At 41.0% G+C, this 19,176-nt stretch overlaps 1 protein-coding gene across 1 annotated transcript in view; it reads right to left on the bottom strand.

Annotated features, from left to right (window-relative positions):
- LOC122797651 (sorting nexin-13-like) overlaps positions 1 to 19,176 on the bottom strand; it is a 426,576-nt gene that overhangs the window by 100,104 nt on the left and 307,296 nt on the right. Inside the window, exon 3 of the mRNA XM_044066191.1 lies at positions 4,882 to 4,984. Coding sequence (XP_043922126.1) covers positions 4,882 to 4,984 — 103 coding nt within the window. The remainder of the gene's footprint in view (positions 1 to 4,881; positions 4,985 to 19,176) is intronic.

The following is a 19,176-nucleotide window of genomic DNA, read 5'->3' as shown; positions in this document are numbered from 1 at the left end:
ACAGCACATAGGGATCCAGGGCTAAATGATGTTGTTCCCCTTAAACCCACACTTTGTAAAAGGCGGGTTTTTTTGAAATTTTGATTGGCAAGTATTTTTTAAAAGTAACAGATGTGATGTGGATTTTTTATCTGATGAAGGGTAGGAGCCAGCGCTCCATTTTGTTTTTTCTTTTTTTTAACAAAAAACTATTTTTATACAAACAGCAGTATCCCCGCTTCTTATCTTCCTTTGGATTATTCCAATGGTGGATTTTGGCAGAGCAACGACCTCTGTGTTTTGGAGCTATCAGGGTGAAAAAGGAGCCGAACTCCCCGCACCAGGAGGGGGGGCAGCAATACCCCCATCTGCATTTGGGTTTGGAGAAACCTTCGCATCATCCGATCCATGTCTGCTTTAGAGATGCTTCTGGTTGACTTGGAGGACGCCACAGACACTGGCCGAGGAGAGCAGATGCAAAGATGACTTCAAGGGTGGTCTAGCCTCCTCCTCCTCCTCTGGCTCCGGAGAAAAACGTGGTGAACAGAGCCGAGGACAGGATGGCCTGGGAACTTTTACTGGAGACAAGATAACTTTAGCAGGAGGGGCTGTTGGATCTAATTCGGCCCGTCACTTGTGGCCCCTTTCTCTCTATCTTTATCCTTATCCACATGTCTCTCGGTATCCCTGTGCTTTTCTTTAATTTTCTTAGCCTCTTTCTCTCCCTGTGGTAAGGTGGGAGGTTGAGTCCCAGACAGGGGAGAAGGGCCAGAAGGCTGAACAGCCACAGCCATGGCTGGTAAGGAAGCTGAAGAGGAAGCAGAAGTTGATTCTGCAGGTAGAAGACCCGCCAGAATCAACTTATTCCTGCGATCCCGCAGGGCTCGGGGGTTGAAGGCTGCACAAATCTTGCAGCAAGAAGACAAATGAGCCACCCCCAAGCAAACTACACATACAGTTTGACCATTGGCTGGAGACAGCTTGTGGCCACACTCTGTGCACTTAGAGAAAGTCACTTTCTGACATTCTAAAGAACACACACACACGATGGGCAGGAAGGGAGGCCTACACTAAACGAAAGTTTTCAACTTTCAAAACACGAAAAACCCAATAGGTATCTTGGCCAATTAACAATTTACCTCAAAATTATCAAAAAGGGCACACACAAACCAAGTTTTAGAGAAAAAACCCTAACACTTGCCTGGAGCTCAAGAATCCCGTGCTGGCGAAGCCGCGGCAAACGACATCTGAGGATTGGAAGGAGGTTGCAGTGCAGTATGGGTAGGGGGGAGGAGCTTGGAGCTCGGATCTTTTTGCTTGGTATGCTGCCGGCTCGGATCCGTAACCCACAGGTTGTTGATCAAATGAAGTTAACTACTTCAGATGTGCAGTTCAATGAAAACACACTATTCGTAACACACTTCAACAAAGAAAGATCGTGACTTCCGGTATCTTAGAACAGTTGCGGTGTTTTTTCTTTATTATTTAAAGTAGTACCCTGTCCAAGAATACCACAGATATATGGTATTCCTAAAATAAATAAAAATATGGAGACCCCCCCCCCCTTAGGCCAATAGTTTCTGGCAATGGGTGGGTGACTGAGCCCATCTCTAAATATTTACAAATACAACTTAGTAAATATTTGGTGAAATGTCCAAGTATTGTTAAAGATACTGAAAATTTTCTATCAGACTTGTATGAATGGTATGAATCTAATAATAGGACATTCTTGTTTGTAACATTGGACATTGTTTCTCTGTTTACTGTGATCCAGAATGAATATGGTCAAGATGCAATAAGAAGCTTTCTTGGCTTGGAAACATGCATGCAAGTAAGGGAGATAGAAAATATTTGTGCTTTACTAGATGTTGTACTGACAAAAATATTTCCCTGTCTGATAAAAAGTTTTATTTACAGCTTACTGGAGTTGCAACGGGCACATCAGTAGCGAACACCTATGCAAATTTAGTACTGCACCAATGGGAGAAGAAATTCATTCTAAGTAACTGTAATGAATTTAATGCTAAGGTAAAGTTTTATAAAATATTTGTAGATGATTGCTTTCTCATGTGGGAGGGTACTAGTGATGAGTTAAGTAACTATATTGATTACTTAAATAAGACAACAGATTTTTTAAAATTTAAAATGACTTCCTCGATAGAAGCTATACATTTTCTGGATGTCCATCTTTATATCAAGCACAATAGAATACAAACAATGATTTATAAAAAAGAAGTGAATACTAATAGATATATAAGAAAAGACAGCATGCATGCAAAGCACACCTTTAAAGGTGTATTGAAAGCTCAGTTGATACAAGTTAGTAGGTTAAACACAGAAGATGAAAATTTTATACTACAGGCGGAAGAAATGATACAAGATTTTTTAAAGCTTGGTTACTCTTTCCAAAATGTAAATGCAGTATATGAAGAAGTGAAAATGAAAAGAAATGATAAATATAAATCTTTTTTAGTAATATGAGACAGTCAACACGGATATTAGATGAGAGAAAAGATGTACTTAGGTATGTTACAACTTATAATGCTTTTACAAAGGATGTGTGCAATATAATAGAGAAAAATGGGCTGATAATGTTAGCTATGCCAGAGGTAAAAGACATGATAGGAATAAAACCTAAGTTTTCTTTTAGGAATTTAGATAATTTAAAACAAAAGCTGTGTTTCAAAGATTTTAAAGAGAAAAAGACAGAATTTTTGAAGAGCTTAACACAGAAGTGTTATAATTGTACCTGTTGTACAGACATTTATGATGCATCAAATATATTTGAACATCCTTTAACTAAGCAAAGATTTGAATTTAAATGTTCGGACAACTGTAGCACTTCTCGAATAGTGTATTTAGCAACCTGTGTAAACTGCCCAGCATATTATGTAGGAAAGACGACAAGAAAACTAAAAGAACGTATAATAAAGTATAAATCGGAAATTAGAAGGGGAATACTAACAAATGCACTCAGCAAACATATTGTTGAAAATGAGGGACATATATTTAAATTCAGAGTTATTTGTAGAGTAGACCTTGGTATGAGGGGAGGGGATATTAATAATATGTTAGAGCTGAGAGAGTTAGAATGGATTATTAGGCTAGATGCTGAGGCAGAACCAGGTTTAAATGTAATGGTTAGTTTGAAACCAATATTAGTTAAAAAGCAGAGAAAATATTTAGTCTTTTATATGTTTTGTATTTTATAGTTTATAGATTGGGTATTTTAAATATTTTTTATATACATGTATATATAATTCTTATCTCTATATATAAAATATATTAGTGTCTTAATTGTTATGTGAATAAGCAGTATTTTAGTATATAATTGGAAGGTGTTTTTGTTAGGCTGGCTGAATCATGTGTTTTAACAGTGTTCCCTATTTAAATGATTCTAGAATGTTTTCAATGTTATGTACTGATGAAGGGTGGTTAACCCGAAAGCTTTGCTCAATAAATCTCTCTTTGGCGCACAGAAGTGTTTTTTGATATCCTAAGATATGACCATAAAGCTCAGGCTCCTGCAGTAGTGATCGATATGAGGAACATCTTGCCATCAGGTAACATTGTTACATGCTGCACCATTGTAATGCCAGGACTGATTTATCAGGAATTGACTTAAGTGGCCGGGAGAACACACGCTCATGTTATGCAAATGTTTCAAGCAAACAGACAAAAAAAAAAGACTTGACAAAAAATTCTGTTACAGCAACTGTGTTCATATATATATACTCCTCTGGACAGCAGTGATGCAACCCAAGAAGTGGGTGGGAGGTTGGCATAATGGTTAAGGTATTTACTTTACAGACACGAGGTGCAAGATTTGATTCCCAGATGGGGTAATTGGCTAAGCTTAAGATGGTCCACAAGGAGAGTTAGCCTAGTACTAATCTATGAACCTATAACATCAGGCAAGCAGGGAGTGGAAAGCAAAGCCACCCGGACTGTGGTTAGGAGGTACCTCCAAAACTATCTCACAGTTGCACCAAAATTGCAAACAGAATTTTAATGAAAGATTGGGGCATTTGTTGAAGCTGGACTCTTATTATACTCAAGAGTATAATACACACACACACACACACACACACACACACACACACACACACACTAGTCTGCTGATCAAAATGGAATTATAAACTTGTCTACTACTTGCTATTATGCACCAAGGCTTCAATAATTTATACTTCATACAAATAAGCACAAAATCATAACAGTGTACATGCGTGTGCATGTGTACGCCTGCAGAGTAACAGTCTCTAAATAGGAAGGAAAGTGACCAAAAATAATCACCAAGAAAAGAGGAAGCAGGATGTGCTCATTTGGATGACAGAGGCAAGTCTATTACACCACTTCTGTTCTGTAACGAACTGGCACAATGCTTATGTTTTGCAACTATACTAGTTAACCCTGTGCGCTTTACACAGCAGCACTGAAATACATTCATTTCTTTCTTCCCTTATGATGGAAAATACAACAAGGCTGCCCACTGGTGCAATGCAGCACCTGAACCCGCCTAGATCAATTCTCAGCTAAAGGACATTCTCTGTGGAGATTGTATGTCCTTACAATGTCTGTACAAGTTTTCACCAGTGCCTCTCATTTTAATGCAAACCCCAAGTGCATGCTGTCAAGGCCTGGCAGCAAACTGGCTAGTTATGTACTGGAGTGTGGATGCAAGTGTGCACCCCTCAAACAGATTGGTGTCCCATATGGGACAGTTTTCTGCTATAAGCCTGATGGTTCTTTGGGCAGGATGTGGCCAAACCAGTCCTGAACAAGATGGAAATAATTACAAGAAAGATGAAAATTAAGATTAATACTTTTTAGACAGTGCAGAAGACTCAAGAAAATGTATCTGCAAGCAGAATTCTAAAAGCATTTTTGTGACAGCAAGATTACCTTAGTAATCCCAGTTGAAGTGGGAGGAAGGAAGGCATGTTCGCATTTTTCAAGATATTTCTCTGAATGTATCTTTCCAAATAACAGAGTAACTGCAAAACCCCTGTGGAAAAAAAAACATTTTATAACAAATGATATTACATAAAAAAGCTGTATATGATATGCTCACTTAATTTATTCCACATTAGAAGGCAGCCAAAATATAAACAATTTGGACAAACAGATTAAACTGACTGATGCCTGCTAATTAGCATTAATAAAAATATTTTTGGTAGTAAAATAAGGTTTTGAAAACTTTGTAGGACCAATACTTACACACATCTGCATATTTCAATCTATTTCTCAACTAAACTTGTCAAGGTACAATACGGCTTCAAAGACCACTGTAGGACATTTAACAACAAAGAATATTATGCACTTTATTTATAGATCACTTAATCCTTGCTGTTATACATTAATCAGGCACTGCACCTTTCCAGGCGTTACTCTAACATTCAAACGCAGACTTATATATGAAACATATATACAGCGATGTGAAGTTCTACTTATTCATTCACTTAATTACTGGATATGTGGGGTAACTCTCATTGATCTTTTCAGTAAAAGGCAAATGCACACAAAATTGAAATTATATGAAAAGGGGGAGCACGACTAAATTAAGCAAAAGAAAAAAAACAAATACGATATAAAACTGAGATGACTACAAAATACAGAAACATTAAATGCAACAAAAACATAAACATTTATCATATGTATACTTCCCTTTAATGTTTCCTAATACCACACAGAAAAGAGGGAGAGAAAAATAAAGAGACTGTGACTCAGAACAATGAAAGACTGCTCAGCAGGAGGGGAAACGTCAAGATTTTTTAGAACATATCACATAAGATATAGGCACAAATACACTAACACGAAAGCAAACAAACCAGTTTAACATTTTTTCCATTTACATACATTTTCTTTTTAACAGCAAATCACTAAATTCCTACCTTCCCTTAAACCTCACTCCTCCATTGATTTCCACGAAGTACAATTATATCTATGCAATTTCTGAAGATCCCTCTTCAATTTCTTTTGTCTACAGCAATATTCAACACTTCAAATACGGTTGGTTTAGATTTTTTGATTCCTGTTTTCTAGTAATTACTTTTTTGGCACAGAATTAAACTTCATGAAGCCTTACTACGTCTAAGAAATACAGATCCTGTGCCCCAGCTCAAAAGAATTCTCTTTCCTTTCAGCCATTTCTTTCTCCAATATTACTGACAGTATTCTTCAGGGATTTTTTTTTAAATCTCACAAGCAAATTGTAGAACCAGTGGGCAAAGGTCAAGAATACCCACAAAGTGCAAAAAAATGTAAAAAGAACACTCTACTACCACGGCTTAATAAAATCCAACGAAGTTTAATACACAAACAAAACATCTAAAAAAGGCGACTGCTTTCACGGCAACAGCCGCTTTATCAAACCTAATACATTTCAAAGAAATAACTACACTTAAATCCTCTACAAACCAAAAACCTCAGTGATGCAGATCACATGATCTGAGCACTAGTTTTAAAGACACAGAGTCATTTAAAAGGGGCTGTTACCTGCATGTAGATACAAGATCCATCTAAGTTCACTGCATTCTGTTCTGATCTTTAAATCTCCTCCTCTTAAATTCACATTAATCAGCTCCAGCACAGTATATTTAAAATAGTGAACAGCATCACATTGCTTGGCATGTCTCGCTAAAGGATCACTTAATTTCAAATTCCTTATATCATTATGTTCTAAAATTCTCACCCTCAAAGTGCGGTTTGTCTTGCCTACATAAAATCCGCTACATGCCGTGCACTGTGCCAAATAAACTAAATTACTGCTGTTGCAGTCTGCAAAATGATGGAAGTCTACCTTACAACTAGATACTGGATGTAAAAACTGCAAAGTGGACCATATAAATGTATGTGCATTGCATGAGCGGCAGGGAGAGGTCCCTATCTGATCAAAGCTCCATTGTGCAATGGTAGTATTTTGTATATAGCACAAGAAGAAGTTATGTACTTACCATAATATTCGATGTATGTAGTCCATCTCACCTCACATTCTTACCCGTGGGTTCGGAGCCGAACCTCGGCTCCGACACGGCCATACTCTAGCTTGAAGTCTTTCAATTGGCTGGGCTAAGAAGGCATCCCATGCTGCACTTCTCCCTTTCCCCAGATCTTGTTTGCTGCGAGCTAATCATTCACTTCTCCTCACACAACAACATATAGAGAAAGAAGAACATACTAACCAGAAAGGAATTTGAAACCATACCTAATCCCTAGGTCCTCCAGGATGGGGGAAGAAGGGGGGGAGGGGGAGTAAGAATGTGAGGCGAGATGCACTGCATACATCGAACGTTATGGTGAGTACATAACTTCTTGATGTTATGTAGTCCAATCTCGCCTACATTCTTACCTGTGGGACAGCATCCCCAGCACCTGAATCCTGGGAGGCTCAGTGGAAAATACTCCTGAGCACTGTGGAACCAAAGGAAGACCTGCCTCTCTAAACCAAATCTAACTTGTAGTGAGTAACAAAGGTGTGAGGAGATGCCCATGTAGATGCAGCACAAATATCATCCATTGACAACCTGGCCTGAAAGTATCATCCATAGACAACCTGGCCTGAAAGGCTATAGATGTAGACACAGATCGGGTAGAATGAGCCTTCCCTCAAAATGGTAAATCCCTGCCACCTGAAGCATAAATGAATGAAATACAACTGGAAATCCATCTAGACAAAGTGACTTTGGAAACAGGAGACCCAATCTTGTTTTCTGAAAAAGAGACAAACAACTGATCCAATTTTCTGAGAACCTTCGTTCTATGTAAATAGAATCGTACTTGTCTGTGCACATCCAGCTGATGAAATCTAAATTCTGCCTTGTTCGAGAACTCTGGAAAGAATACAGGTAGTTCAATGGATTGGTTTAGATTACTAATGGAAGGCACTTTTGGTAGAAACCCTGTCCTTATGAAAATCAAGTAAGGTGGCCTAACTGATAAGGCTTGAAGCTCCAAGACACGTCTGGCTGAAGTGATAGCTACTAAAATATAGTCTTCCAAGTCAAATATTTTAAATCACAAGTGGCTGCAGGCTCAAAGGGGGGGGGGGGGGGGGTGAAGTGAGACATTGTAGAACAAAACTTAAGTCCCAAGGCATAACTGGTTCAAAAACTGGAGGACGAAGCAGCATAGTGCCCTTCAGGAATGCCTTACAAAGTCTATGTGCCATACGACTAGGCTCATCAGCGACGTGAAAAGTGGAAATAGCCGCCAACTGGACCTTAACAGTTGCGGCCGTTGATCCTTGGTTGAAAAGCATGGAGAGGAACTCCAGGACTGACGAAATTGGAGCTGTATAAGGATCAATTTGCCTTGCATGCGCCCATATGGAAAATCTCTTCCATTTGCTGGAATAGATTTTTCTGGTGGAAGGCTCATGGGAGGAAGACAAAATATGAACCACTTCCGGCAAAAAATGTTGAAGCCTGACTAATGATGGAAGTGGAGGAGCCAGGCTGTCAACCGGAGGGTCTGAAGAGAGGGATGGAGCTGCCCTGACATACGAGTCAGCAGATCTGGTTGAGGGTCCAGAATCCAGGGGGCGTCCACTAGGTAAGGATGGTGAAAGGGGAACCAAATTTGACAAGGCCAGTGTGAAGCAATCAGAATCATTTTGCTTCCCAAAGATTACGCTTTCTGAATAACCTTTGTTAGCAGAGGAACAGCAGGGAAGGCATACAGTAGACCAGAAAGTCAATCGTGAACTAGAGCGTCCCTGGGCGACTCCCCCTGGGGGGGGGGGGATAAGGGTGAAGTAGCTGCTGAATTTGGTATTGAGGTGGCTGGCAAATAGGTCGCAGCAAGGCTGACCCCACCTGCGGAAAATTTTCTCTGCAACCTGATTGTTCAGGGACCACTCGTGAGGCATCAGAATAGCTCTGCTCAACCTGTCTGCAATCACACGACTTCCCCAGAATGTGCGTTGCTACAAGAAAACGTTGGGAAGCCACTGCCCACTGCCACACTCGCATGGCATCTCTGCAAAGGGGGTACAACTTGGTTCCTCCCTGTTTGTTTAGATACCATACCACAGACATATTGCCTGTGTGGATTGCAGAGAGGAAGAAAGCTCTGAAGTGCTTGCAACGCTAGTAGCACTGCTCTCATCTCCAGGACATTGATATGCAGATGCATCTCGTGTTCCTGCCACGTGCCTTGGACTGTCCTGCCTAGATAATACCCCCCTACCCCATCTGGGAGGCGTCCGTGGTCACTGTGGCAACCGGAGGGGACGGAACAAAGGGTTTTCCTGTGTCAAGGTTGCTGGTGTGAAGCCACCAGTGCAGAACTTGCTTGCACCTGTCTGTGATTATTATGAGATGAGAAAGCGGAACATGTTGCAGAGACCACTGGGCAAAGAGTAGCCATTGAAGGAGCCTCGTGTGTAGCCTCGCCAAAGGAACCAGCATAATTGTAGCAGTCATCGTCCCCAACAATTTGAGGATCAATCTTGCCTTCACTCTTCTCAAAGGGAGTAATGCATACACCTGCTGTTGTAAACTTTGAATTCTTTCCAGTGGTAAAAATGCCCTCATGAGCACGGCGTCTAACTCGGCACCTATAAAGGTGACATGCGAGGGCAACAAGGCAGACTTTTCCCCATTTAGAGTGATGCCTAATTGTTGACACAGTTTGATCGTGGCATCTCTGGTTTGTAGGAGTAGATGCCTGGTGGTGGCAGAAAGGAGCCAGTCATCCAGGTATGGAAACACTTGGAATCCTTGACGTCTCAAGTGAGCCATTACCACTGCCATGCATTTGGTGAACACCCTAGTGGCTGTGGTGAGACCAAAGGGCAGGGCGCGAAATTGAAAATGACTGGCTCCCAGCCGGAAGCGCAGATGACTTCTGGATGCCCTGTCCATCTTTATATGGTAGTAAGCATCCTTGAGGTCGATGGAGCACATCCATACTTCTTTTCCCAACAATGAGAGAATAGATTGCAACGTGACCATTCGGAACTTGGACTTCTTTACATGGGTGTTCAATCTGCTGAGATCCAAAATGGGTCTCCGGTCCCCTCTCCTTTTCCGCACCAAAAAGAATCTGGAGTAAGTCCCTAATCCGATCTGGTCTGAGGGGACATGCTGGATGGCTCCTTTTTCTAGCAGCTTTAAAACCTCTGAAGCTGTGGAATCCCTTTGATTGGGTGAAACATCCGGGATTTTTTTTGATTGGAGGGGGAGCTGAAGAGAACGGAATGCGATATCCTCCGGAAACTATTTTTAATACCCATTGGTCCTGAGTGATACTTTGCCAGGCCTCTGGATATAGTGAAATGCGATCCCCGACTGGCTACGGAAATGCACAGCCGGGCCCTCCCATCAGGAGTGCTGATAGGGAGAATCACGAAAGGAATCGTGGTCTCTCTGGTTACGCGGGCCTCCTCTAACCCTAGGGAGGAGTCTACCAGAATTACCACCCCCTCCCCCTGCCTCTGGAGGGGGACTCACCTTGTGCATCATGAAAAAACCTCTGCGATTTTTTGAACCACATCTTCCCTCCCCCTCTGGGTCTTGGGACAAGTCCTAGATGGTAGGGAAAAATGGACTCCCACAGCAGACAGAGTTTTTCCCTCTTGCTCGCACCTAGTGAGAGTGTCCTTCACCTTGGTTCCGAATAAAGAGGAACCATCAAACGGGGCGTTAGTGAACGCAGACTTGAAGGCCTCCGCAAAATTACAGAGGCGCATCCAGGAGTGTCTCCTGAGAGCAACTCCCGAACCTGCTGCCCTACCCGCTCCTTTGGCTGCGTAAGAGATCAGCCTCATGGAGGAGTTAGCAATATAGTTGAGGGTAGACATCTGAGCGTTAACCTTCTGAGCCACCGCATCAGAAACGTTACCTTGTAGAGTATCTTCAGGCTCTTTCAGGAGATCTCTTTGGAGCCATGTAAAGTGAGAAGTAATTCAGCGACCACAGAGTAAAGGCCGCTGAAGAAAACATACGCTTCCCGTACCGGTCCATGGTCCTAGAATCCTTGTTAGGAAGATGGACGGTAGACGAAGTCTCAGTCAGTTCCTTCTTGGTGGCCGCTGCCACCACCATGGCATCTACAGGAACTCCCTTGAATAGAAAATCTTTGTCAGAGGGGGCGGACAAGAACGTGTTGCGTCTCCTGGGGACTGGTTCCACAGAGTCAGGGGTTTCCCACATCCTTCGACAAACCAGATCCAAAAGCTCATTGAAGGGTGGAGACACCCAGGAGGTGAAGGGCTGAGACCCAAAGGACTTCAGGAACACAGACCCCTCCTCGGAGAGAGCTTTGGAGGGCCAGTCACCCCTCTGCTTCAAAATTTCTAGGATGACAGAGAAAAGAGACATCCTCAGAGGATGACTTGGGGGACCCCTCCGATTCCTCGAGGTCGGTGTCTGACGTGAGGTACTCATCATGGGAGTCAATGTGCTTCCTCTTGCACGTTCTTTTTCTGGGTGGCTTCTCAGGCAAAAACACTGAGGGGCCCTCAGAAATATGGAGACCACTCATGGAGGTATCCTGAGGCCTTGGGTCTCTGCTGTCGAAAGATAGAGGGTGATCAGAGACCCGCACCAGAGCTGGAGGGGACAGTGTGTCAGTGCAGAATGATGTCGCTGAGGACCTGGCCAGTGCGCTCTGCATGGCCTTGAAAGCTGGTCCCCCCAACTCTGAAGATCGACCAGCCGTGAAAGACCTCAGAGCAGAAGGGACAAGGTCCGAAGCTGAAGCAGGGATCAGGCTCCCCCGCGCCGAAGCACAGAGAGGGAGGCTAGGAGCCGAAAAATGACCCAAGGCCTCCCCCTCGGGTCTGACCGAGGAACCATGAGTCAAGGACCCCGTGGACGGAGAAGACAGGGTCAGAGCTGAAGCCGGAGCCAATAAGCCAGGACGGGCCATCAGAGCCGACCTAGGGACATCAGATGCCACCGACCACTCCGGCACCAAAAGCTGAGATTCGATTGGAGGAGGAAGTATCAACACTGGCTGGGTGAAAGGCTCCGGAGCTGACTGGGCTGGAGCCGATAATTTTACCAGTACCGGTGACTGGAGCAGTCTCTGTACCACTATTCTACATCCACATCTGACAGAGTCCTGGAGGACCTAGAAGATAAGGAAGGAGATCTAGACCTCCTCTCCGAAGGAGACCTACAAGAAGGAGAGACCGGCCTAAAATTTGGAGACCGGCTCCGAACTAGCACCTCCGCAATCAGCTCCAAGGGACCTGCAGCCGAAGCAGATTCAGTCAATACACTAACTTCCTGCGGCTCCGAGAACAGTGGAGTCGAGGATGCTACAGTAGTTTTCGCAACTTTCTCCTGAGGCTCCAAGGATACAGATGGAGCCGGAGAACGCTTTTTAGCCTTGGAAGTTTTACCCTTAGAGGAAGAGGACTTGAAGCTAGAAGCCCTTCCTAAATCCTCCTTGAAGGAGGGTTTCAAAAGTCCTTTCCAAATTAGTTTGTTCTTCCTCTCCTGAAGAACATGCGGGCTAAATGCATGACAAAATGTACAAGATTCCTGGAGGTGAATAGCCCCCAGACAATAAACACAGAGTGTCCATCAGTGATAAGACATCTTACAACCACATTTAGTACATTTCTTAAAGCCCGAGGGCTTATGCTCTTTTGTATCCTTAGACATAAAGAGGGAAATCACCAATCATTAATAACGATCAACCGTTAATAAATAAAGCGCGGGAACTAAGAAAACCAACAGACAATTACAAAGACCTCTAACTTAATCGGTTTCAACAGGAACACAAGGAAGGGCTAGGTCCCTCTAACTTAAACAGTCCTAGCCCGAGGGATAGGTACCTAACACTAAACAAGCAACACAGAAGAAGGGGCAGACTAGGTCCTCTAACTGAAATGGGCCTAGCCCATAGAGGAGACAGTTAGCAAGACACCACAAAAGACAATACCACCAGAAAAAATGTTCACACCAAGTATTAGCCCAGTACACACACACAACACACAGCTATGAAAAAAGCTTTTTTTGAAGCAAGAAACTGTCAATAAAGACAAAAGTGATACTTAGCCACAGCCAAGAAAGAGACCACGTCCAAGCTACATGAGTGGCAAACGAGATCTGGGGAAAGGGAGCAGTGCAGCATGGGATACCTTCTTAGCCCAGCCAATTGAAAGACTTTGAGTTAGAGTATGGCCGATTCGGAGCCGAGGTTCAGCTCCGAACCCACAGGTAAGAATGTAGGCAAGACTGGACTACATAACATCTGACGTTTTAGAGATTTAATATTTCTCAATGAAAATCTTGGTTTGCTACCAAACACCTTCTTTATATCTTCATTAGACATCAACATTGGCCCTTTTTTTTTTTAAATGATTTCACAAAACATACTAGCATCACTAGAGTAAGTTAGGGTAATCCTTGGTTGTACACATTCCATTAGCTGCCGCTCCTTCCACAGAATTACAACTCTCTTCAGAAAAATTGGGTCTGGCAAACGTTTCTGAGTGTGCATACTTCAACGATTGCATCTTAAATATCCTTTAGTGAATACTCTCTAATAATTTATTAGTCATAATGTCAAAAGTTTCATTCAATATCAACATTAAGTCTTATGACCCTCAAATTGTCCCTTCAACAAACTCTTAGGGACATGTCTGGGGTGCATGTAGATTACTATTCTTTTTACAGGGCTTCTTAAAAATAATGATGTCCAATATCCCTAACATATTTTTAAAGACAATCACATCTAGAAATTCGCTAGAAGTTTCAGACCATTTGTAACCAAATCTAAGAAGTGAGGTGGTACCATGCAAAATCTCATTGAAATTGTGTAGCCCTTGTAACATACCCTTTCAAATCAGAAAAGTGTCTACAAAACATCTATAAAAACAAATTTATTCAGCAAATGGGCTTCCACTCAATATTTGTTCAAGTTTCCAGTATGCTAAACTACGCTCGCATGGCTGTTAGTGCAGGCTGTTCCAATGGCAACACCATCTTGCTGCAAGTCAAATTTTCAAATATAAATGCATTGTTTTCAAGAATCAATTCTAAGAGACTGCAAACTAACAAAACTTTCATATTGGACATATCAGTGTGACAAGTCAAGAAAAGTATAACATTTTCAATTCTTATCTCGTTAGGTATAAAACAGTGAAAATGGAAATGACGTCTAGCATTACAAACAGATCCAAATGACCCATATGATATTTTATACCAAGCAAAAAATCATTCAGAAAATTCCTCTTGTCCTTATCCAAACCTTATCAAGTAGTGGCCATAATGTCTTCTCCACATAAACAGAGAGAGGTTTAGTATGTCAGCCTCTGCTAGGCACTACAGGCCTCATAGGATCTATTGACATTATGTACCTTTGTTGGATTTTATTTAGCCGTGGTGGTGGTGAAGTGTTCTTTCTACATTTTTTTTTTAAATATGCCAACTCATTACACTCCCAAAAAACACATTTTCAGTTTCCTATTTTTTCCCCATGGCATATCCAACATTTGCCATCTACCTGAGGAAAAATTCTGCTTGGGGTATAAAATGCCCATGCAAACATTTCCAAGCAAAAATACTAAATCTTCTGGATTTTGTTGTATATGTAGTAACCATACATATGTTCTCCCATTGTCCACTTGTAAACTGGTTTGCAGTCTCTTCCTAAATTTTTCTAACCTCTTCTTACTGATTTTTATAATTATTCTGCAAAATTTTAAGCCCTACTAATTGTGCCCTTTATAATGGCAGCTTCTGTCCTAGGTTCAACTAAAATTCTACCAAAGCAGGTTTTTAAACCAAGGACTCCCCTTATCCCTTTCTCCTTGCCTACAATATATCAATCCCCAATAAGAAAGGCAGTCCAAACTTCTTCTTGGCCTCAAGCCCAGTCTATTACCTTCTCCTTTTTACTTATTTGTAGTACACAATACCTTAGTTCCTTTGCCAATTTTCTCCAGTAAATCCCAGCTTTCTCCTGCCTCTTTTCTGTACTCCTACTTAAAATCATCTCTACTGGCAAAATATTTCGCCATTCATGCACTGGCTTAATTCTTGGAATACTTTCTGCAGCAACATGAATATAATATTCATTCATCTTATGGATCTGTATCCAAAATCCCACTCTCCCCATTTTTTGACCCTCCCACACTGCTTAATCATCATCCCTTTCCACTTTAAATTATAGCCTTCTGCTTTTTTTATATATATGAGCCATAACTGCATAGCTATAATGTATACCTTCAAATCAGATAATGCTAAACAACCTTGTTCTACTGGGAGGATCAACTTAACCCACTTAACTCTTGCCCTCTGTACCTCCCAGATAAATTCCTTCAGCTCTAATTACTGTCCACAACTTTTCTTCTGGATGAAAAACATATGCCTGACCTGCATATAAAACTAAAGGCACTAAACATTTTCATTACTTGTATCTTTCTATCCAGATCTATAACGTGCTTCCAAATTTCTCAGCTTTTGTATTACATTTAAGTTTAGTCCCTTCCAACATATCCTTAGCTGCCATAACAGAAGCCTTTTAACCCATACTACTAAATACTTCATTCCATCATGTCCCCATAAGTATGGGTATTCTTGAAACAAGTCAGGAGTGGGTAAATAACTTCTGGCTATCGCCTTTGTTTTATCTTCATTAAATTTTATATCCTGAAAAGATCTGAAACAATCTCAAAACTATTCCACAAAACAAAGATGTCCTCTTCTGGATTTATCAAGTAAAAGACGAACATCTGTCAGTAAAGCCAATTTTTCTTGATCATACCAATTATATCCTTGACTTTGTGTTCCTTATTTTCTTTGCCAATGGCTCTAAATATAAAGCAAATAAAATGGAAAGAGGACACCCTTGCCTGTTTCCTCTATTCAAACAACTTATCAGACAGGAACCCTCCCACTTTAGTTTTTGCTCCAGTCCTTCATAAACTCCCCTAATTAACCTTGTTATTCTAAAAGGAAATGTAAATGCATCCATTGCTCTATTCCTAAAACCTCAGCTTACTCTGTGAAATGCTTTCTTTACGTCAAGACGCTCCAACAGCAGCAGTACTTACTGCATTCTACTTCCCTCTGGATCATCATTGTTTTATTAATGCTGTCAAGTGTCTGCTCATCTCCTCCAAAAAAAACCTCACTGAACCATATCTAGCAATTTTGGCACCGACTTTGCTATTACTTTAGCTACTACAGAGAAACATTTCATAATCATCGTTTAAAATTTCAATGGGTTTCTTCCATGATGCTGGTGCTTCCCCTCCTTTTAAAATACTATCAAACATTTTTTTCAGATCTTTATCACTTTCTTCACTTCTCACTTCCAAAGGAATGTGATCTGTTCCTAAAGACTTTCTTGCAGACTGATTATACATCACAGTTTCGCTTTACCACCTATCTTAACTACTATTTGTTCATCTTCTCCTAATCTTGCCACAATTAATTCTTATACAATTACTTCCCTTTGTGCTCCTTCTTAGTTATCACATTCCTCCACTTTATATACATTTTCATATTTTTTTCAAAATCTCTCTACCTCTACAAGACCTCTGGTTCTTTTTCTAGTCATTGGCTCCCTAAATACGGCAACAATCCTTTCTATTTTCTGTTGCCCGTCACTGTGCTAAACGTTTTGCTCTGGAGTTTTTTTAATCAAAAAATAGTTCCTTAACACTTTTAAAACTCATGCATGTTAGCCAAATACTCCCTTATTTTTTCTTTAGCACTCTACAGTCACCCTTTTTCTTCTTCTTTTGCGAGATTCACCTTGTTCTCCAATAACTGACCTTTGTCAGCTCCTCTAAACAATTCATATTACTTCCAAACAATATATTTGCTTATTTTACCAATTTCAACTCCATTTTCCATTTAATCCCACCTATTAGCTATCCCTTCAGATGAAATTTCAATCTTCTCTATTAAATTCTTACATAATTTGAATTACCCATTCCTTGAATTCGTCTCTTTTTAAAATAGGTGGGAAAGCACCAGTGTCTCATTTTTACTTAAATACCCTGCATGTTTATCTTTGTGTTTATTGATGCATGACCTGAAATAGTTGGTAGACGTGTTGAAGCTTTCAATTAAAAGCACATGTTCCTGTGAAATACAATTTATATTCAGTTTAGCCCAGTTATTGGCGTTAGGGAAACAATATGTAAATTCTGTCAGAATTCCTACTACTGAACTCAGGTTTTCCATACCAAATATTTGCATACATTTCTTCAGAATCTACCATCTTTTGCTATATTTCCCTTCTATGTCCTCCTAATATGCCCACACTACCGTAAAGTGATTACAGTCCCTGCCTATAAGTAATATTCTCTGCTGAAAGCTGATAATTTCTCCCAAAATTGTCAACTTTCATAAAAGCAGTTTTTGGTAGAATATAAATACTTTCCAGTATAATCCTCTTCCCTTGCCAACAGCCCTTTAACACACAAATCTACCATTATTGCTTGGTCTTCTTCTAATACTATTGGAGCCCCTCTAGCAATCGATATAATTACTCCACTTTCTTTGTCCCTGCTATACTGCTGAATATTTATTTATTTCAATTTGATTACCGGGGAAGTCCACTGGGCCATGAAGTGCCCATTTTCAGTGGAGGCCCGGGGAGAAAAGCTCCAAGAACAGTATAATACAATATAGGTTACAGAATGCAAATAAAGATTACAAAGAAAAAATACATACAATATAGTTTGTAAAAACAAGTAGGGTTAATACATTTGAGAGTTGCAGAGAACTTGATGGCAGATTTTTTTTTTTTTTTTTTTCAATATTTATATGCTTACAGTCACTTAAAGTCTGTTAGTTGTAATTATTTTGAGAAATTAGAATAAGTATGAGAATATAGTGGAGTAGGAGTAGGAGTGCTTAGTTAGGGGTCGCTATGGAATTTAAGTGGGGTGAAAGCAGGAGCATTTCCATTTGGAGGATAGGTGAAGAAAAAGTTGAGTTTTGAAGGATTCAGTGTTGGGTATAGTCCTAAGTGAAGTAGGCAGAGAGTTCCATTTTTTTACCTAGTGAGAAGGAGAATAAAAGCTGGCCAGCTGGTCGTTTCGGTTTACTAATGGAGATTAGGTTTTGGTCTTCGGATCTCAGTGATCCATTAGGGATGTATGGAGGAAGAATGTCCTTTAAGGCTGGGCATTTATTAGGGGAGAATATTAGTTTGAGCGCGGTGGTTAGTTGTAGATAGTCTAGGTGATTAGGGAGTTCTAGCCAGTTCAGTGAACGAAGGCTGTGGCAGTGATGACTTGATGTTTTGGAATTGGTGGCAAATTTAGAGATCTTAAGCTTCGAGCTTAGAGGTGTTGGTAGCAGACAAGTTGGTTAAGAGAGGGGCTCCGTATAGAAGGGAAGGTAGGAGGAAGGATGTTGCCAGGGTATGCCTAGTGGAGTTTGAAAGGAAGTGATTGTTCCTATATAGCATACCTAGCTTTTGGTGGGTTTTCTTTATGTTATGTTGTATATGAAGATCAAATTTGAGGTGTTAGTCTATGGTGATGCCAAGGAGTTTTGCAGAGGGGACCACTTCAATGGCAGTGTTAGTCTGGCTGAGAACATTGAAAGTGTTTTTGTCCACAGAGGAAACTATGGAGGGGAGAAAAATTAGTATTTTGGATTTATTGGAATGGAGAGAAAGGTGGTTTTGGTGCATCCAGTTCTCTGTGGTGGTAAAGGCTAATTGGGTTTTGGTCTGGAGTTCAGGAAGGTTTGGGGCAGAGCAGACCAAGGTAGAGTCATCTGCGTATTGGATGACTGTGGTGTCAGGGATGAAGGTGTGAAGGTTGTTTATGAAGATGTTGAATTATGAAGATGTTGAAAAGCATGGGTCCAAGGATGGATCCCTGAGGAACACCAGTAGATGTAGGCAAAAAGGAAGAGAATGAGTTCTTCCATTTGACTGCTTGAGATCTGTCGGATAGCTAACTGGAGAACCAGGAAAGAGTGTTTGGGGAGAGTTTGAGATTAGACAGATGATGAAGAAGGTGTGTGTGGGAGATGGTGTCAAAAGCTTTTGAAAGGTCTAGCAATATTGTGGATACAATGAGTCCAGAGTCTCGAGCTTGATTGATAGTTTCTAAGAAGGCTAATAGTGCAGTTATGGTACTGTGGCCGGGACGGAAGCCATGCTGTGTGGGTGTAACGAAGTGATTTTGAATGAGATAGGGTAAGAATTGGTGGTGGGCACATTTTTCTAGAATTTTAGATATTGGAGAGAGTAGGGCGATAGGGCAGA

Source organism: Protopterus annectens, chromosome 3.part1 (genome assembly GCF_019279795.1).
Source record: "Protopterus annectens isolate FY-2018-M chromosome 3.part1, PAN1.0, whole genome shotgun sequence".
NCBI lineage: Eukaryota > Metazoa > Chordata > Ceratodontiformes > Protopteridae > Protopterus > Protopterus annectens.
Note: the sequence above shows the minus strand (reverse complement) of the source record. Positions and strands in the feature narration are given on the sequence as shown.